Source organism: Eubalaena glacialis, chromosome 1, assembly GCF_028564815.1.
Source record: "Eubalaena glacialis isolate mEubGla1 chromosome 1, mEubGla1.1.hap2.+ XY, whole genome shotgun sequence".
NCBI classification, from domain to species: Eukaryota; Metazoa; Chordata; class Mammalia; order Artiodactyla; family Balaenidae; genus Eubalaena; species Eubalaena glacialis.
Window position 1 is genome coordinate 236390294 of NC_083716.1, and position 21581 is coordinate 236411874.

Genomic DNA, 21581 nt, shown 5'->3' on the forward strand with positions numbered 1-21581 from the left:
TAGTGTTTAAGTAAATCAACTTTCTCTTGGACTAGTATTTTGAGCCTGGAAAAAAAAATCGACCAGGTGAAAAGAAATGCTGTTGCATGGGAAAGACATCACCATCACGGGGACAAGCCGAGTGATACTAATCTACCTGTCAAAAGAAAAACTCTCACCCACAGGGGCTTTTGTCTCCTTCAGGGCTCAAAATAATAATCCCTGGCCAGTTTCCTTTTGTCTTGGGTAAAAAGAATTATGTTAACAACAGAACAGAGATCTACTGATCTTGGGACCTGGTGTTTATGTTTATGGCTTGGAGTTCGGCTGACGTCCTGGGGCACTGGGACTTACATCACCTTCTGATGGTCACTGGGTGACGAAGGCCACCCTCCTGGCTCAAGCCCACATGCCTGCAAGCCCACACCAGACGGCCCAGCCTCGGTTACTGCATACTGGAAGGGGTGAGGGGTACTTGCCATATCTGGAAGCATAGTCTGGTCTGGGAACCAAAATAATTTTTTGATAAACTTTGCAAAAAGGTTGAAGTTCAGCGTCAAAAGGTCGCTGTGTTGTCCCCACAATCAGAATCCTGTCATCTGGTTTCAGCAGTTTCAGGATTTTGGGAAGCTGTTTTTTCAGGCGCTTAGGTTCCATCTGGGAGGAAGAGAGAGGGAAAAAAATGAGCCCACATATAGAAGAAAAGAATTAAGAACAAAAGAAAATATAGCCTTGGATGCACTGTGGAAAACATTTGTTTAAAAGTGATGCCCAAACACACTTTCTTAGAGTATGTTCTGGGTCGGGTCTCGGGACGTGGTTCCTGGTTTGCATGGTCTGAATTGCTGGCACTTCCTCTCCTTAAATCTGGTGTTCAGATTTGGAAAGGGGGAAGGAAGGAAGCACCTGACCGAACGTTCTAGCATCTTAACCCTAAGAATGGGAAACAGGGCGGATTTCCAAGCGGAAGGAAGCTGGCTGGGATTGAGAATTGGTTTCCAGTGTGTTCCTCTGAGCTGTTTTGAAGGTGAACTCAAGATTTCCTTTGCTGACGGCCGTGACAATGAGGACCAAGGTCTTGGATCTCAGATCTGAAAACAGCTGGTTACATAAGAGTGTGAAACTTCTCTCTGAAGCAGTTTGGATGTAGTTTGAACCTGTATTATTTCAGTATAATCTCAGCACTAATGAGGGACAGGAGCAAGACTTGAGGTACCTGAGGGAAGATAACTTCTGGCCTCTGGGTGGGGTGGGGGGGCGTGTCAGATTTGGCCACGTTGCCATGGCAACGCACGGGCTTTAAATCAACCACAACTAGTGCAGCAAGAGAAGAGGAAGCGGCTAGGGGTGATGGGGGGGGGGGCCTCCACAGAGACACCCAAGAACAATCTGGGCCTTTTTTGCTCCCATTTGGCTCAGGGGCAATTGAGCCAGTGAGTTAAAGATCCCACCTATCCTGGGGCTTTCCTGGAACCGCCCCAGCACATGTGAGCTACTCTATAGAGATGAGGTTGCCTGTTGTTTGGCCCTGTGTGTCCTGCACACCTGGCCGGAAGACAGCCCCGCACGTCTGCCCGCAGGAAGGGGCTGGCAACATCTAGGGAAGGGAGTGGGCGTGGGATAAATTCCACGCTCCAGAATAAAAGCGAATGGCAGGAAACTGGAGGCTCGGGGGTGACAGAGCTGTGCGCGGCTGCAGGGCCTTTGGGACAAGGACACTCGTGTGCTGGGGAGTCTGTTCCCTGGGAGGCCCTTTGGCTGCCCCGTGGAATTGGGAGTCAGACCTGGGACAGCAGCCTGCTGGGCAGAGGCGGGGAGGGTGGGGTTAGGAGTGTGGTCCGCAGGGCGGGTGTGAGCTGGGTGGGTGATGCCAGGGAGGGAAGGGGGAGGGAATGGGCTGTGGCCATGCAGGGGGCCCAGTGTCGCGCCCCTTCCTCCTTCCTTTTGTTTGACCAACAGAAAGGCCCAGGTCCATGTCTGGATTGACAGGGTGCAGGGAAGATACTGGATGAGAAAGAGCAAACGCCGGGCCGAGGGGCCGTTCGGAGGAAAGCCCAGTGGGAAGTTGCAGAAACTTTTGGCTCCAATGAGGCATGAGGTTGGGGGCTTGCCTTGACCTTCCAGGACAGGGCAGCTTGTTACTTCCCAGCCCGTCTGCCTTGCTCATTACTTCTTACGCCCAGGCTGCTTCCGTAGTACCGGTAGCATCTACTGTGTGTTTCCTGTGTTCCAGGGGTCTCGCTCGGTGCCTGGCATGAACCTTCTCACCTTATCCTCGCAGCCACCCCAGGAGAGGGACCCGTCCTCACCCTCACTCTGGAGATGCTGGCCTGAGGCACAAGGAGGCCAAGTGACGCCCGAGACCCAGAGTTCATGAGCCGGTCCCCAGCTGCCAGCATGGAGTTAGTGACTCCAGAACCTTGCTCTTCCCCCTGTTCTGGGGACCCTGCCTTTCAGAGGGGATGTGCGGGGGGCCTTGCTTGCCCCACCCCCAATTCCCTTCCTGTTTAGGGGCCTATAGCGATTGAGGGCTGCAAAGGAGACTTAAAATATCTATTATTATTATATTATGTTATTATTATGTTTATATCATTATTATGGTATAGATCAGCTTTCTTGAGATATAATTCACGTACCATATAATTCACCTATGTAAAATGTATCATTCACCAATAAAATTAAAATATTAAAAAAGTAAAATGTATGATTCAGTGGTTTTTAGTATATTCACAGAGTTGTGCAACCATCACAATTAATTTTAGAACGTTTTCATGTTTGTTGCCCCCAAAAGACCCCACCCATTAGCAGTCACTGCCCATTTTCCCCCAACCTCCTTCTGCAATCCTAGGCAATCACTAATCTACTTTCTGTCTCTACAGATTTGTATATTCTGGATATTTCATAAATAGAATCATTCAATATGTGTCTGCATGTGTGTGTGTGGCCTCTTTCATTTAGGATAACATTTTTGAGGTTCACCCACGTTGTGGCGTGTTTTAGTACTTCATTTTAATTGCTGAATGCTATCCATTGTATGGTTATGCCACATTTTATTTATCTACTCATCAGTTGATGGACATTTGTTTTTCTTACGCTTTTTGGCTGTTGTGAATAACGGTGCTATGAACATTTGTGTATAAGATTTGTATGGACTAATGTTTTCATACCTCTTGGGTATGTACAGAGGAATTGAATTGCTAGGTCTTAACGGTTACTCTATGTTTAACCTTTTAAAGAAATGCCAGACTGTTTTCTAAAGTGTCTGCACCATTTTACAATCCTAGCAGAGAGCAGAAGATTTAAGTTTCTCTGGACCCTTACCAACACTTGTTATTGTCTGTTTTTCTTATTGTTTCCTTTTATTTAGCCAACCTAGTGGGTGTGAAGTGGTATCGGATTGTGGTTTTGACTTTTACCTTCCTGGAGGCTAAAGATGTTAGCATCTTTTCAGGTGCTTAATGGCCATTTGTATACCTTCTTTGGAAAAATGTGTATTCAGATCCTTTGCCCATTTTTTAAATTGGGTTACTTGTCTTTTTAATATTGAGTTGTAAGAGTCATTTATATGTTCTAGATACAGGTCCCTTGTCAGATTAATGACTTGCAAATATTTTCTCCCATTCTGAGTTGTCTTTTCACTTTCTTGTTGATGTCTTTTACAGCAAAAAGTTTTCAGTTTTGATGAGTTCAGTTTAAGTTTTCTTCTGTTGCATGTACTCCTGATGTTGTATCCAAGACACCACTGCTTAATCCAAGGTCACAGAGATTTATGTCTCTATTTTCTTCTAAGGGTTTTATAGTTTTAGCTCTTGCTTTTAGGTCTGTGGTGCATTGCTGGTTAACTGTGCGAGGTAGGGGTCCAACTTCATTCTTTTGCAGGTGGCAATCCAATTGTCCTAGCAGCATTTGTTGAAAAGACTATTCTTTCTCCATTGAATTGTCTTGGTACTTCTGTCAAAAGAGTCAATTTTTTTGTAAATGTGAGGGTTTATTTCTGGACCAGTTCTATTCCATTGGCCCATATGTCTCTCCTTAGGCCAGTACCACACTGTCCTGATTGCTGCAGCTTTATGGTAAGTTTTGAAACTGGGAAGTGTGAGTTCTCCAACTCCGTTCTTTTTCAAGATTGTTTTGGCTATTCTGGGTCCTTTGAATTTCCATATGGATTTTAGGACCAGCTTGTCAATTTCTGCAACTAAGGTCACTGGAATTTTGATGGGGATTGTGTTGAATCTGTAGATCAATTTGGGGATTCTTGCCATCTTAACAATAAGTTTTTCAATCCATGAACATGATGTATCTTTCTATTTATCGAGGTCTTCATTAACTTTTTTCAACAATGTTTTTGTAGTCTTCAGAGTAGAAGTCTTGCACTTCTTATGTTAAGTTTATTCCGATTTTTTGGATGTTATTATAAATGGAATTGTTTTCTTAATTCTAATTTTAATTTTTTCATTGCCAGTGTATAGAAATGTTGCTTTTTGTATATTGATCTTATATCCTATCCTGCAACCTTGCTGAACTAGTTTATTAGTTCTAATACTGCTTTAGTGAATTCCTTAGGATTTTCTGTATACAAGATCATGTCATCTGCAAATATAGTTTTATTTCTTCCTTTTCAATATGGATGCCTTACTTAATTTTCTTCCCTGATTGCCCTGGTGAGAACCTCCAATATAATGTTGGATAGAAGAGGTGCTCTTAAGGGGAAAACATCCAGTCTTTTACCATTAAGGATGATGTCAGCTGTGGATTTTTTTGTAGTTGCCCTTTATCAGGCTGAGGAAGTTTCCTTTTCTTTCTATTTTTTTAATCATGAAGGGGTGTTGTATTTTGTCAAATGCTTTTTCTGCATCTGTTGAGAGGATGGTGTGGTTTCTGTCCTCTATTTTTAATGATATAGTATATTACATTAATTGATTTTTGGATGTTAAGCCTGGTATAAATCCCACTTGGTCATGGTGTATAATCCTTTTTCTGTATTGTTGGATTCATTTTAAAGGGACGTTTTGTAATGTAACTCACAGCAGAGAAAGAGATGGGATTTTTACAGCAAAATAAATCTCACAGGCTGGGCCTGAAGCCAGATCACCAGGCAGCTTCCGATCATTTCCTTCTGCCCTCACAGAAGTCCAGAGGCTGCTTGGCTCCATCAGGAGGGAACAATGGCCCTGCAGGACTCCACCCAGGAAGCATGAATGGGGGTTGGGGACAACAGAGGAGCTTAAAAGAGGGCAAAGCACAGGAGAGGGATGACCCAGAATGAGACTCCCTGAAATCCCGGAAATGGGCATAAGGATGGAAACCTGCTCTCGAAGGGGCGGCTCCCCAACCCCTACCCCAGGTCTTTGCAGAAACCTGCCTTTGCTCAGACCCATGCTTCTGGGCTGCCTAGGACAGGGAGGCATGTTTGGTGGGCCTTGACTTTGCTACTGAACTTCCCTCAGGGGTCGGGCTCTGTGCAAAAATGAAAAGCTCAAGGAAAAAAACTCCATAATAACAGGCAGATGACGTAGCAAATGGTTCAGTGCACAGGCTTTGGGTCAGACAGATCTGATCCCAGTCTTGGCTCTGCTCTTAACAGATGTGTGACCTTGGGCAGGTTGCTCAACTTCTCTGAGCCTTAGTCCCTGCATCTGAGAAATGGGAATAATCATAGGGCCTAACCTGGATGGATGCCATGAGGGGTATACAGCATAATGTGTCTGTCTGACAAGTGCATGAAATATAAGTGCTGGTAGGAAATCAATGCTAGATCTGCTCTATTGAAGAGAAAGGTTTCTAAAGGGGAGAGTCATAAAAACTGGGGGCTTTATGATTTGAAGGAAACTAGCAATATTGCCAATGGAGCTGAAAATGACGGTGTAAAAATCTCCCCCAGTTTCCACTGCACTGGATGATAAGATGTCAATTGCTCATCTCTGAGGAGCTGCCTCCTAGGCCTCATGCCACTGAGGAAAGACCTCTGCTGAGATTCTGGAAGAATATATTCCTTATAGGAATATCTACACCTGTGCCAGGAAAAAATCCACTGCATTTAGACAAGGCTTGGAGAGTTTGGAGATATTCAGAATTCATTTTACCAGGGTGGATCCAAAGCTCTCTTATGAAAAGTTGTTATACTAAAAACGTAACCCTTTGAAAAGGCAGGAGGAGGGGCAGGGTCATGTGGCAGGTGGTGATGGAGGAGGAGTTTGGACAGGCCCTGCCTGAGTTGGCAGCATTGTGGGGGAGGTATCCCATGGGTGATTCTGGGTGATGCCGGGTGATTGCACCCGAGCCTCAGGGGAGAGCTGCAGGCTGGGGATGGAGTGGGGGCACTTGTTGGCTTAGGGGTGATTTGTTAAGCTGGTGCCCAAGGAGGGCGAGGAGAGCAAAAAGGTCTGTGGGCCTGAGATGGAATCTCAGTGAGCACCAGTGTATTTAAGGGGTGGGTAGAAGTGCATGGAGGAGACACAGAAGAAAGTGTTGGTGGGGTCTGAGGAGACCAGGAGAAGGCTATGGGGGCTAAGGGAGGACAGAGTTTTACGAGCTGGGGCCCACTGGCGAAATGGATTTCAAAGAACTTCGTGAGAGCAGTTTCCATGGAGCTGGAGAGCATCAAGTGGACAGTGGCGGGTTGAAGAGTGAGCGGGGATGGTGAGAATAGTCTTTTAAGAAGCTTGATGGAGAACAATGCAAGGTGGTAGGGGTGACTGGGGCGTGTGTGGGGTGCACATGGAGCTGCACAAAGACCGGTGGAAGAAGGACTCACCCCAGGACCCTGGTGAGACTGGAGACTACTACTCTGTGGGGGCAGACACACGCTTGCAAGGTCTGAGCCCATCCCCAGCAGCCTGGTTGCCATGGTGACAGTGGTGCAGTCCTGCCTGTTCTGAGGCAGGAGATGATATTGCTGTCTGTGTCTCCTGACCGAACTTAATTAGCCTGTTTGGATAACAAATGTTGATCCTGGGCCGCGTCCAGAGTGACATCTTCACTGATGGCGAGTCCCATTAGGAGGGGATGGAAATGAAAGGTGAGTACATTCAGCCAACACTCTTCTGCACTTGGGCCACCCCTGTTCCGGTTCAGAGCCGTGTCCATTATGCATGAGACTGGCATGCTCATCCATCATGTCAGTCAACATCCCCACCATCACCTAGCAACCTTCTCAGCCGCCCCGACCGCTGGACCTGCCAGCCCCACACCACCTTATCATTGTGGGCAATTTCAAATTAGTGTCTAACACCCATGCGGCAGTTTCCATTTGCTTTTCTGCAGCCAGCTCCACTAAACCACGGCAGCAGCCAGCTCCAACCCAGCCAGCGTTTCCCTCGCGGAGGCCCTACTGTCATGTGGGCAGGGCTCCTGCTGGATGGAGTCATGGGGGTAATGGAGCAGAAAATGCAGCAGCAGCCCATCCTGCCTCATTCCTTACTGCGTTCGCCTCATACACCAACAGCTGACCACGGCTCCAGCCTCAGAGGGTGGAAAGGAGGGCCCTCCTCCTGGGAGGGGAGGGGGAGGGCGCTGTCCAGGCATCTGCCAAGTCCCTGGGGGCTGGGTGTTGAGGACAACGTGGAGGGCAGGGGTGGTCAGGGTCCAGGGGACTCCAGAGCCTGACACATTTGCCTCTAAGACCTGAGGGCCCCACGGGCAGTCTTCAGGATGTGGTTTAAAGTAGCCTGGGGGTTGAAGAGGGGAGGAGGGAGGACGCAGGTGTAGTAGAAGCGTGGAGGGTCAGACGGGAAGCCAGTGCTGACACTGGAGCTGCATCCAGGCAGGGAGAGGGGTCCTGCCTCTGAGTCCCAGCACTGCACTTGACCAGCTGTGAGCCTTCTCAGGCCTTTGTCCTCTCCTGCAAAACACGGGAAGGCCGCCTCCCTCCCAGGGTGCTAGGAGCTTCCTGACCTATGCGTTGTGCCCCCTGGGCGTCCTCTGCCTGTTGCAGCAGCCCTAGGGGTCCCTGCGCCCGGCTCTGCACCCAGGAGCCATTGCTGCCACCTGGCCTTCTCCGTTGCCTCCCTCCTTATGACTGCACGAGCCTCCATACTGTACCTCCTCAAGGGCCTGAGCCCAGAGGTGGAGGCCTCGAGGGTGGAGCTAGTCATTGTGGGTGAGAGTTTTTTTCGAAGAGCATTCCTGGAATCCCTTCAATGCCCTGGGCGGAGGCCAGGAGTGCTCTGTGTTGTGGCTGTAGGTGGTGGTTTCTCTGCAGGTGGACATTCTTCTCTAGGTTTCAGCACCTTGGGGATCGGGGGAGCCTTTGGGACGGAGGCTGGGCTGGGTGGTAGTAAGGACGCCGGGTTCCTGGATGGCCAGGTGGTGCAACGTGGAACCGGTCGTGCTACCTCCTGGTGCCTCTCGTTGGCGGATGCAGCTGCTGCCCTTGGAATTTGGTGGTCACCTCCAGAGCATGGACGTCCGATGCTCATGACTGCCCCAGGCCCTGGAGGCTGAGGGACTTGGGTAAGGACAGGAGTCAGAGGCTGGAGGTGGGGTGGGAAGGAGAGGAGAGCTGGCCCAGCGCTGCCCCAGAGGCAGGATGGCAGCAGGAACCCTGCAGCCCTGCTCTCCGAGGGGCAGGCCCAGGACGTCGAGCTGGAGGATGCACAGGCAGTGGTTCTCTGCCCACCATGCTTTCCCCTGGCCGGGGCACTGCAGCTGGGGCCCCTGCACTGCCGCAGCGGTGTGCCTGCCCCTTGCAGCTCTGTCTGTGCCTGGGCTGGCTCAGGCCCCCAGCCGGCCTCTGGACATTTGGGGACCCAGGGACCCTTCTGCTTGTATTCATCAGGCATCCTGGGATTTTCCCAGGTTGTGATTCAGTCCTCAGTGCAGTTAATTCCCCGGACGGACGACAGACTCTTCTAATGCAGAGGTGGACAGAATAAATGTCCGACTTGTCCACAACAAAGACTGTGCCACCAAAGGCCTTCATTTTCTGCAGGAATGACTAGTCAGTGACTATATTTGTGGGAATCAGAGATTGTGCTGGAGAGAACATCTCAGGGTCAGCAAGGAAGGGCCTATTCAGGGGAGGGTTCTGGAGACTCTCCTTTGCTGGCTCCCTGCTCTTTCACAGTGACTCCCCTTAGGGGGGGCGTCTACTGAACTCACAGTTCATTCCTTGCCTGACGCTCCCTCAAAGCCCACCAGCCCTTCCCCCAGGGCCCCTCTGGCTCTCTCAAACGGGCATGTCCATCCCTCTAACCCTCGACCCACTGAGGGGTACAGACGAGCAGACGTAATTGTTGGCGACAAACCGACAGCTCGAGGGGGTCATGGGAGAGAATTCGAGAGGGGCTTCACGAACTCAGAGGCTGTTCTCTCTGGAGCCCTTTAATTAGATAGTTAAGGAAGTGGAGGCTCAGAGAGGTTAAATTACTTGCTCAGGGACACACAGCCAACTAAGATGAAGGGCAAAGCAGGGCTGGAACATACATCTCCTGAATTCTCATTCTCCAGGCTGATGTCCAGTGGGAGAGCCCTCGCCCGTTAATGAGACAAAGCTGGTGACGTGAAGTGTGTGACACCTTGGATTACACACTGCCTTGCATCTCTCTTTAGATTTATCGTAGTAACTGCTGCCTTCAAGTTTGCATGTATGTGGCCTTTTAAAAGATTTATTTTATTTTGTTATTTTTTAAAAATTAATTTTCACTGGAGTATAGGTGCTTTACTGTATGTGGACTTTTTTTTAACGTAGCAACTTCGCCAGCAGAGGGAGCTACCTACCAGATTCCCAGATTAAATAATAAATGAGTCCTCTTAAGAGTTTCTAAAATGACAGGGCAATCAAGGCTCATTTGGGGAAGAAAAGATTCAGCTTTCATTCTTTATCCAAATCATCTCTACCTGCTAAAAATCATGTATAATACATAAGGAGCAAAAGTGATTAAAATCCTTATGAATTTAATCAGAAATTCACAGTTAACCACTATTTGCTTTGGTGCAAATTGATGTGGAATAACAATCATGTGTATCTGCAAATTTTTTTTAACTTGTGGGAAATTTGCTGGTGATTTGCGGGGGGAAGTGCGGGGGAGGGGAGCCATTGAAAGGAGAGAAAAGGAGGAAGGAAGCAATTGACAGAAGACTCCCCGGGGACACCCAATGTGGGGCGCTTGGCAGTTCTATGGACGGTCTTTGTTCATAAATTGCAGGCCTTTTGCTATTTATTATGATGAACAATAGGAAATCCTAATAATAACTCCTATGTATGCCATTTGCTGTAACTGAGCGGAGTTCTCTCAATTGTTTCTTACCCCTGAATCGGTAGGTTTGGGTTTAATGCTCCCCTCCCCCCTTCTCCATACTTTTTTTCATTTCTTCTAAATGATGCCTCGTAAAATCAGACACTGGATCCTTTCAAATGCAGACAAGGGCTTATGGCAGAGAGACGGCTGCCCCTCCGTTTCCTTCCTTCCTCCCTTGAAAAAGCAAGACCGTCTTGAAAAATCGAGGTAGTCCCTGGTACGGGGCCCCTTTGGAGGAGGAAAAGGGCCGCATTAAGAAATGAGAAGCCCTCACCTGCCTTTCGGCGCTGGGGACTTTCTTGTAGAAGGTTTTCTCGGCGTCTCCAATCCACACCACGGAGGGCTGGAGCTGGCGGGCCACCTGCAAGGAGAAATGGTGGGTTGTAAATGCATTTCCCTCTGGGGTGCACACTTGACCCCAGGGGACAGCGGGGGGACTCGCGGGGCTGCACTGCGCATGCGGCCTGTGGCCTCCTTCACAGCGGGATGGGATGGGGGCGCTGCCCGGCCCTCTCCCACCTGTGGTCAGGATGCGCTGGGGGTCTGTGCGTTCTGCTCCAGGACCCCGAGCCTCGACTCAGTTTGGCTTGAAATAAGCCAATAGTTTTCTGCTGCAAACGAAGGGAATTGGGCCAGGAGTTTTAATTACAGCCTACGCCCCACTCGCAGGTTGATTCACGTTTGCTCATTTCGAGAAAAGCTGTTTTAGCACCAGGGCCCCCATGATGCCATTTGTTCGTCTCCGTGTGGCTGCGCCTTTGTGGCTGTGGTTTCCTCTGGAAGGTGGCTCTGAGCCCCTCCAGGGCGAGCGGGGCTTCGTGACAGCGCTGGGACTTACCGTGGGCCCATGAATAATTGCCACGCACCTAACAATCTCTTCAAAGCGCCCCCATGAGAGCAGAGTTCGGGTATTTTTGCAACAATTTGTGCTTTGTGCAAAATGGTGACAGATAAAAGCGGTCTCCAGCCACAGCGAATGCAGTGTTACGTACTCCTATTTTTATATTTCTTTAAACATCATTAAGGCAGCAGGTATGATTCTTAAACCAAGGCAGACATTTAATAAATGATGGAAAAATCACCGGGAACACTGGCTGAGTCTGCTTCCGCCAGCACTACGTACCGAGGGAAGCAGATTATGCGCGTTCAAAGACAAAAGTGGATTCAGCTTGATCCCCTTGCCAGTCCGACCCCCGGGCTGGCTGTATTCCAGTCCCACACACGCCAGGACGCCAGGACGTTCGGAGAGGAAACGGTGCCAGCCAACCACTCTATGGTCAGCGTTATTCTTTAGGCCCTGAGCCACAGAGTTTAAGAATTCAGAATCACAAGTTTCAATCCCAGTACCCGAGGCAGCTTGGCGTGGAGCAATCAAAATAGTGAGCGAGACAGGCCTGGGCCACACGCATTGTACAGGGCATCACACGCACGATTACGGCCAGCACAGACCAGCACTTCCTCTGCTTGGAGGGTGTCACCTGTGATAACTCATGTGAGCTCACTACAGCCCTATGTAGCAGGTAGCATTATTATCATCCCTGTTTACAGATGGAGAAACCGAGGCTCAAAGACACTACATGACCTGTCCAAGGTCACACAGCTAGAAAGTGGCAGAAGCAGGATGCGAGGCCAGGCTGATTGATGGCTGCCGGGTCTGTGCTGGAGGCATGGCCATGTCCTCGGGTCCTCTCACTTCCTCCAGCCAGATGCTTGAGCATCCTCCCTTGCCCCACCTCCCATGTCTAACCATCCTCAAGTCTATCCATCCCCCCTCCTAATCTCTTTCAACCACATCAGTGCATCCATTCTCTCAGCTCCTGACTTTAACCCCCAACTTCTTTCCAGCTGTCTTGCCCACTGCAGTCAGAGGGACCCACTCAAGTGTCAGAGGGGCAGGCTCCAAGGAACCATTGTTTCACTAAAAGCTATTTTGGGTTTAAGTCAAAAGCTTCCCTGCTTCCAGCCCCCAAAGAAAATAAGAAAATGAGATACTGTACATAAAAGGTTTTCAGCTTCTCTGAAAAAAGATACTTTATAATAGCAAAGGCAAAAATCTTATTCTTTTCAATCCCTCTTGAAAATCTTAGCTTTAGAACGGAAACCAATGGAAACACAGTTTTCACATAAGCAGCTGTCTCCTGTCTCAGGCTAACTCGTGCGCTCACTGAGGCAGCAGACCGGCCTCTCCTGTGTCCATCTGGCAAACACCGGATCTTCCATGGCACTTATTTGTGTGCCTCTTTTCTCTAGATCCAGCTGTTCTTAATGGAAATTGCAGATGTGAGTACCAAGTATTCCAGCGTTCCTTTTCTCTTTCCGCTTTTAACAAGGTAAGCTACATAGATGGACTTGACACACAGGCATCTTATTAGTTTGGGATAATTTTGACAGCAGCAGTCTTATTTCTCGCACCTTATTTAAAGTTTTTCTGAAAACCTGGCCACACCATTCCATTGAATGGGAACGCTAAGGATTGTTCCCTGAACTTGAGCGCTCTCTCTGAGCCGTGGGGGAATTCCGCACTTCCTGTGTTTCTAACACGCACCTGTGAAGGAATTCCTTCCTCAGGACCGTCACCTGCTCTGGGGTTCCCAGGGCTGTGCAGAGGGCCTGGGTGGCCACATGGTTTGGAAGGGCTCAGTGATTATCAAATGAGCAGAAAACACTTCCCAAGCGAGTTCTTTGACGATAACAATACAAAGAATGGTCATTTGCAAATTGCCTTGAGATCTAGGACGCCACTGCTACTCCCTTTCCATGTACCCCATGCGGAGGCAAGCGCGTCCCACCCGACTCCCCTTTACACATAAGGTGCCGAGGTGGAGAAAGAAGTCAGTAAAATCCCCTCCTCCCTCGGCACAGAGAAATGTGGAGCCCAGAGTAAGCCCTGGGTCAGCCCGACACCCCCAGGCCAGCACTATCATCCAGGCAGCAGGCTCCCACGTTGCCATGGAGAGAAGATGCCTATTCCAAAGCATCTCCTTACCCTTGGCCCGTGTCCTCCTCTGTCACCTTTCACTCTAATAGGAAGAAGGGCTCTAAGACCATCACTGTCTTGTCCTCCAGAGCATGAATCTCTATTTCCCTGACCTTCCTCGGTGGCGTGCCTGGTCAGGGGACATCTGGTGACCTTGGTCAGTTCTGGGCAGAGAAGAGGGGTACAGAAAGCTGGGCCCTCCCAGGCCGAACACCTCTCCCACCAGGAAGAATGGAAGGAGCTGAGGCTCTTTTCCTTGGGGAAAAGAAGACGCAAGGGGGCAAGTGAGCTGATTTCAAATAGTTGAAAGGCTGTCATGGGGAAGAAAGTCTGGTTTTATTATTTTGGGTCCAGCATGTAGAATGAAAGCCATTCTCTCATTTTTCATTCACAACATTGATAGAGGGGCTTTGATGTCAGGGCACTGGGGTAGGTGCTGGGGTCGCTGACTTCAAGGAGCCCACCGATAGAAGGGGAGGGCAGATGTGCAGCTGGGAGGGGGGCACAAGGAAAATGGGGTGTCAGCAAGGACGACCGATGACAGAAAGAGGGAGGAGTGGATGAGGGGGTAAGTAGAAATGGAGACTGCAGACGAGGGTTAAAGGAGACAGACCTTCCAATGGTTTCCAGAAGGTCCCAGAGCCTGAAGAAGGGGATGCATCTGCCATGCTCAGGACAGGAGCCAAGGTGCAGGGCTAGGTGTGCCCGCATGGGGCTGCTCGGGGTCATTCTGGAAGGTGTCACAAAGGCCTTGGCCGTGCTACGGAGTTTGCTTCTACCCTGGAAGCTGTGGAGAGTCTGTAAGGGTCTTGAATCGTGACCTTTGATGCTGGTTGTGTTAGAGGAAAATCCCTCTGGTAGTGTGTGAAGCATGACTGCTCCCCGGAGACTGGGAAAGAGATGGGGGTGTGTGTGCAGATGGCGTGGTGAGAGGTGAGGCTGGAGGCAGGGAGAGGGTTCGGAGGCTTTTGGAGGAAGAGGAGGTGAGATCTGGGGCAGAGGAGTGGCGGGGAGGGCAGGAAACGGATGTGAGGGGCATTTAGGATCTGCCAGACCTGGTGATGGTTGGGTGAGGGATGAGGAAGTAGGGGGTCTCCAACGCTGGGAGGCCTGGAGAATAGGAGGACGATGGCCCAGGAATCCAACAAGGGGACTAGATGAGGGATGAAAGGATGAGGTCAGGTTAGGCCAGGGGAGCCCGAGGGCAGCTGGACGTCCAGGCGGGAGGACTGATGGGTCTGGGGGCAGGAGGGAGGTGGGGGGCTGGAAAGGGCTCTGAGGATGGCAGCAGAGCCATGGGAATGGATGGAGGGGATTCCCAAGGAAAGGGGGAGAGGGGAGGAAGCCAGACCAGGGCTGCGGAGTGGGGACCACAGGGTGAAGACGTTGATGGAGGAGAGAAAGAAGAGAAGCCCCAAAGAGAACAAAGGGGCACAGAAGAGGGAGCCGTCCTGCAGCCCAGGGAAGGTGGAGGACAGTGAGGGGTGGGCGACGGCGGCCAGTGCTGGCCCAAGGGTCTGGCAACCAGGAGGTCACTGGTGGCCTTGGCAGGGTGTGGAGGGGACAGAAGCCAGGTGACAGGGAGCTGAGGAGTGCATGGGACAGAGACAGGAAACATTGGCAGAGTTTAGAGATGGCATTGGGTGGGGAGGTAAGGCGGGAGAGGATGACCTTCAGGGGAGACGCCTTCCCTGCTTCACAGCCACGGGGAGGGGAAGGATGCCTGTGGGCCAGGCAGGTGCTGGAGAGTCAAGGCACATCCACGGAGGCATCAGGCAGGCAAGGCTGAGCTTTGAAAATGTGTGCCCCGGAAATACAGTCCTTTCTTTTTTTTTTTTTTTAATATTTATTTATTAATTTATTTGGTTACATGGGGTCTTAGTTGTGGCAGGCAGGCTCCATAGTTGCAGCATGTGGGCTCCTTAGTTGCAGCACATGTGCTCCTCAGTTGCGGCACGCGAACTCTTAGTTGCGGCATGCATGTGGGATCTAGTTCCCTGAGCAGGGATCGAACCCGGCCTCCCAGCATTGGGAGCGCAGAGTCTTATCCACTGTGCCACCAGGGAAGTCCCAGTCCTTTCTTATTGTCTTGCAAAAGCAGCATTGGTTAGTAAAAATTTCAGAATACATATTCAGACAGGCATGAACACCCTCTGCCCCCTCTACTGAGGGCAACTCATCAGACCTTTCCTGTCTTTACAGACCTTTCTCAATATCTATACTTGCAAGCACGAGACTGTTCGTCACACACTGCTTTATATTCTTGTTCACTTTGTATGAAATTTATTTCTCCAGCATCATTTAAGCAAGGGGTCTCATCAGTTATTGATCTAACCCCTGTTTTTTAACATTTGGATGGCTTTCCGCTTTCTTGCTAAACCGAACAGCGCTTAGATGGGCGCTTTTGGGTCCATGAAGCTAGTCGGTCGGAGGGCCTGCCAGCTCTTCACGTTCTCACCCGTGTGGTCCACCTGCCCTCTCGGAGGCCCTCTGTTCACACTCTCTCCAGCCACAAATAAGTGGGTCTGTTTTTCTACTCTCTTCTCCTCAACAAGTATTAACCATAAAAAACTCTTTGCCAATTTGTTAATGAAAAATGGTATCCTTTGCTATTTTAATTTTTACTTAGCAATGAAAAGGCTTTACTTAAATTACCCACAGATAGTTTGAGGCCATGGGCAATTAAATGTAATTAATTCGTAATGGAACCTTCCAGAAGTTACAGGAGATAGTTTATTTAAGCCGCCAGTAGAGGGCTCTGCAGTCCTATTGAATATCAATTCCGGAATAAAGATGCGTTTCAACCAAAATGTGCTTTTTCAAATTCTGGGAAGGTCTAGCAAACAGTTACTTCTCCATCCATGTGAGTTTTATGGATTTGATCTTTTGTGTTCTCCAAAGAAATGCTGTCAAACATCCGCCATCGGAATTAGATTCTCTTGGTTGGGATATAATGGCTCAACAATGAAAACCAGTTTGTGTTTGGCACGCTTGAATTACTAATTAGATCTGCCCAAGTGACCCTTGGAAGCTTTGGAAGTTCTTTCTGAAAGGGTCCTATTTTGTTTGTCATAGAGAACCCCAGGAAAACCCAGCTCCGTTTTTCAGTGGTTGTGTCTTAGTTTACCAAGCTGAAAAGGACCATCCATCCACCTATCCATCTGTCCGTACGCCCTTCCATCTATCCAACCCACACAGATTTTGCTGAGCATCTGTGGTGACAGGCAGGGATGTCTGGGAAACATGGTCCCTGCCTGCAGAGTGTGTGGCCTCCTGTGTCTGAATGGCAACTGCTGGGCAGTCAGGCAGCCGTCAGCGAGGTGCTGCCATGCTGGGGAGGAGCTGGGGGGCGGTTATGGGGGGGGGTCTTAGCTTTCTGAACTATAGTCACTCAGATTCTGTTTCCATTTAATATGTGAAGACATTTTGTTCTCTATTTCCATTACTTACAAATGATATTTTCAAAATTTCTATTTCGTTGCATGATCTTTTATGTGATTGTAGGAGTTACTTCAAGCCCTTGCTGGCTGTGAGTTGGGACAAACCGTGAATGACAATCACAGGAAGAGCAGAGGTGGATTAGAGTCAGGAGCCCGGCTGGGCTGACCCTGTATGGAAAGGAAGGTAAACTGAGGCAGAGGAGAGGACCAGGAGGGAGGCACAGCTGATGGACTGGGAAAGGTGACATGGGGGAACCAGGTCAGCGCTGGTGTCAGGAACCCACTGATACCATTGCTGATTATCAGGTGGAATTCGAGGGGATGGTGACAGGTGTCATGCTTGCAGATCATCCAGACTTTCCCCTGGGACCCCCTCTTCCCAGCCTACTCCCAGCTAATCCATTAGAACTAATGGATTCACGCCCACCCGCCCTGACTCTGTGCCAACTTTGGGAAGCACAGGGGTTAACGCCTGGGTGCAAGGCCATGGTCACCCTCCCCATGCACCTTTTAGCCACATGTAGGGCACTCCCCACTCTAAGCGTTTCCAAACTGGTTAAAAATTCTTTAATGCCTGTGACATTGACCCCGTCCCCATTACCCACCACGGAACAAGAGCAGATGCAGCCACGCTTACGTGCCTTACAGCCCACAGCGCCGTTTGCACACACCTCACTGCAGATGGCGCCCGGGGCATCCGGGGTTGGGACCCGCCCTTCCCCCCAACCCGGCCGCCCATCCTCTGTGGGGACGTGTGGATGCTCTGACTACCGCTCAGTTTTGCTGTGAACCTAAAACTGCTCTAAAATGGAAAGTCTGTAGTAAAAAAAAAGTTTTGCTGCCTACGTGCGTTCCCTTCTTCAACCTGAAACTGTCTACACAACCCAGCGGGAGGGGACCCAGTTTTCTGATAGCAGCCCACTCAGGGCTCACGGGCAGCAGCCCCCAGTTCCTTTATTGCAACACCTGAGGCTGCAGGAAAGCGGCTAAGTTCTGTTTCTCTGTTTCCCTCTCCTCTCCCCCTCCTCTCTTAACCCCTCTCTCATTTGAGCAGCTCTGTTTTGGGGGGTCAGGTGTAGGTCTTTGCTTTACCCTTACTGAATTTCACCTTGAAAAGGCGGGACTAACATTTATTACATTTATTGTACATCTGTGCGTTTTTTTTAAAGATCATCCACGGATAGCCACGATGTCTTTGTCTGGGTTATTAACCAGGAGTATAAGTCTCCACGAGCTACAGAGATGTAATTGGCTGGGCTCCCCATCTGCTGACTCCTGGGCCAGCTGTTTACACCAGCACATCTGGGCAAAATCCCTTGGCCAGCTGCCATAGGCCGTTGGCTGTGAGCCCAGCATGGAGCCCTGGTGGGTGGTGCTGAGGCACGAGCAGCATCTCAGCTCCCTTTTGTCCAGATTCGCAGGCCAGTACGGGCCACATGGCCCAGACACCGGCTGGGCCGCCTCGTTAGCCCTGCTCTCTTAGGTCTCCCTCTGAGTCCAGCCCTCAGTGGCCAGACCTCTGACAAAGGAGGAAAGGGAGGAAGCCAGGACCCCAGGGAGGGAGGGACCATCTCCCCCAGGACCCAGAGCTCAGGATTAGGACGCTCTGCTCTGTCCTGCTCTCCGGGGTGCTGCTGGCCTCCCCTCTGCCTTCTCATGGGCGGTCTGGAGGGTCAGGGAAGGGGGAAATCAGGAGGGCGTGGGGTGCCGCGGGAGCTGCCAACGGGACGCTACAGCCTCCAGTTTCTTCACCTTCTCACGCTGAAATGTCTCACGCTGAAAAGGGTAAGCTGACACTCTGGCCCAGGAATGGCCTTGCGCTCGGGCCACCGCAAGGGCATAGCTTTCACAGGGCCGGGCACGACACAGCCTTCACTCTCGCAGAGGCCAGCTGGGGGCCAGGTGATGGCTTTGGAGTCAGATCTAGGCTTAAATCCAGATGCCAGCCCCTTAGTTCTCTTGTATTTTTGGTTGAATTAAGCACTCTGAGCCTCAGTTTTCTGGTCTGTAAAATGGAGACATTAATTCCTGCCTCATCAGGGATTGGGGCAATGAAAAGGGAAAGTGTGTATAAAACTTCTGGCCAGACAACGAGTCTTCCCTGCTTCTCCATCCCCTGCTTGACCATCATAAACACCTGAGGAGGCTGGCACCCTGCCTTGATAACTTCTTTTGTCTGCAAAACACCTATTAAATATTAATCATTTATCCCGTGTTTCTTAATTGTTAGATGTATTTCTAATATTTCCTAGCTAAATAGATGTATATTCCTTTCCACATATAGCTTTACTAGACGAGAGAATTTTAAATAACATTTGTTAACTGGTACGGTAAAGGCATTTCTTAAAGGAATGCATTAGAGTTATCGTGTGTAAAATAAAGGAACCCTCCCAAAATAATGAGAACAAAACAGATTTGAACTTGTGCTTGGGAAACAGATCAGAAACTTGTTTCGCCAGCGTGTTTTCACGTGCATAGGGTGTTGTGGGCGAAGCAGACGCCTCCAGCCAGAAGTGAAATTATGATGTTTCCTAGGCGTTGCATTCTTTGCTCTGCCGAGATTAATTCAGTCAGAGGAATTCTTTATAAGAAGACGTGATGAGTAATTGGGCCCTTCTGTTATTTCACCTTCTCCAGCAAATGCCTCTCAGACCCATATTTTGCTGCCCTCAAGCTGCTGCGGCCCCGGGCCACATAACAGGACCGCACTGGAGCTTCCTGCCACTGATTCACCAGCACAGCCATAAAATCCCACTTTCCTTTGGTTAATTAAAGGCAAATACCTCTTTGCAATGCAGATAGCTGCTCCGTCAGTCCTGCCAGGACACAGAGGCTCACTGTACGTGATCTTTAATTGAATGACTTCCACTCCAGAGACCTCTTGGTCTTTCATTAATCAGCTATATACACAGTAAAGGTGAAGCTTAATGAGGTGTGTGTCAGGCCCTCCGACGTGGAGTGGCCTAGGTGGATGCATGTACTGTTCCACATTTTGATAATCTGACATCCAGCATTTTGTGGTCCACCTAATGTCAGTCTGCAGTGATTCTAATTAATGCAAAGATAGCTTGACTGATATCAAGACAAACCTCTCAGTGGCAGGAGCAAATAATTTCTGGAGAGTGAGAACATCATGATCGTGTCCTTGGCTCTGTCCTGGAGTCTGAGCGATTGAGCCATTTGGTGGCTGGAGAAGAGCGGCTTAAGTCAGAGGCTGAATAATGCAGCTGTTAGACCTGGAGCCTCTGCACCTAGACTGACCAGGCTCACATCACAGCATTGCAACCCAGGAAAGTCACTTAAATGCTCTGTACCTCAGTTTTCTTATCAGCAAAATGGGAATAATAATAGTGCCCACCTCATAAGGTTGTTGTGAGGAGTGAATGAGTTAAAACAGAGAGAAGTGTAAGGTCTGTGATATATAGATGCTCACGAAATGCCAATATTTTTATACTCATGTGCTTCTGTTGGTTACCTGACAATGTCAACAAAATTCAGCATTAGAATGAGTGCATTTAGGTGTTCTTTTGGGCAAGAGGATGGGTTTCTCTTACTTTTCCTCTGAAGAACTTAGTGCTTTGAGCTTGGTGGTTAAGTACACAGAGGCCACAAGTCAGGTTGCTGGGCTTCAAATTCCAGCTCATCTTCAAATTCTTGGGTAACCTTGCAAGTGTGCATGCATGGGGGAAGATTCCAAGAAGCTCAGTGGAAAGCAACAGCTGGAAAACTAAAATAATTGAGCACATACCTTAGCTTCTGCCAAGTTAAAAGAGCTTGGTAAACACCTCAAGCTGTCCTTTTAGACCTCAAAGTAAAGACAAGGTTCCAGGACTAAGGGCAAACTCAAAATAGACCCACACTAACAAAATAGAAAACAAAACCTCTGCAAGTTCAAGCTGATCAGCCAGCAACTTAACTGCCTGATAGAACCAAGCCTAGCATGCTTCAGAGTGTCAACAATGTATCATCCACAATGTCTAATGTACAATAAAAAATTATAAATCATATGAAGAAACAGAAACATGTGACACATAGTCAAGAAAAAACAAATAGAAACAAACCCCAAGATGACACAGTATTGGAATTAGCAGATAAGGACTATAAGGCAACTACTGAGTTCAAGGACTTAAAAGAAAAGATAGCTACATTGAATGAACAGATGGAGAATTACAACAGAGAAATAGAGACCTATAAGAATAAGCAAATTTAAATCCTAGAACTGAAAAGCAAAATATCAGAAACACAAAAAAATAATCCACAAGATAGGTTTAATAGCAGATTGGAGATAGTAGAAGAAAGGGTAGGTAAACTTGAGTGTAGATTAATAGAAATTATCCAATGTGGAAACTAGAGAGACAGAACCTCAGTGACTTGTGGAACAATATGAAGCAGTCAAATATATATCTATATCTATATCTATATCTATATCTATATCTATATATCTATATCTATATATCTATATATCTATCTATCTCGGAAGGAGAGGAGAGAAAGTGGGGCAGAAAAAATATTTGAGGAAATAATGGCTCAAATTTCCCAAGTTTAGCTTAAAACATATATTTACAGTTTCAATGAGCACAGTGAGCCACAAGCAGTTAAAGTACAAAGAACAAACAAAAATATCTAGACACCTTATAGCCAAGTGAATGAAAACAAAGATAAAGAGAAAATCTTATAACCATTCAGAGAATATTGACACATTGCACACAAGAGATCAATAATTTGAATTTTTGACAACTTTTCATCAGAAATAATGGAGTTACAGAGACAATGTAATAACATTTTTAAAGTGCTGAAAGAAAAATGTGTCAACCCAGAATTCTATATCCATCAAAAATATCCTTCAAAAATGGAGGCAATGTAAAAACATTTAAAAATAAAATGAAAGCTGAGAAAATTTGTTGCCAGCAGACCTGTGCTAAAAGAAATGTAAAGGAAGTTCTGCAG

The 21581-nt window shown here is 48.6% G+C and overlaps 1 protein-coding gene across 1 annotated transcript in view; it reads right to left on the bottom strand.

Moving 5' to 3' along the window:
* IQCA1 (IQ motif containing with AAA domain 1) overlaps positions 1–21581 on the bottom strand; it is a 169850-nt gene that overhangs the window by 13802 nt on the left and 134467 nt on the right. Inside the window, exons 16-17 of the mRNA XM_061206144.1 lie at positions 10492–10578; positions 459–636 (exon numbers count right to left, since the gene is read on the bottom strand). Of these exons, the coding sequence (XP_061062127.1) occupies positions 459–636; positions 10492–10578 (265 nt within the window). The remainder of the gene's footprint in view (positions 1–458; positions 637–10491; positions 10579–21581) is intronic.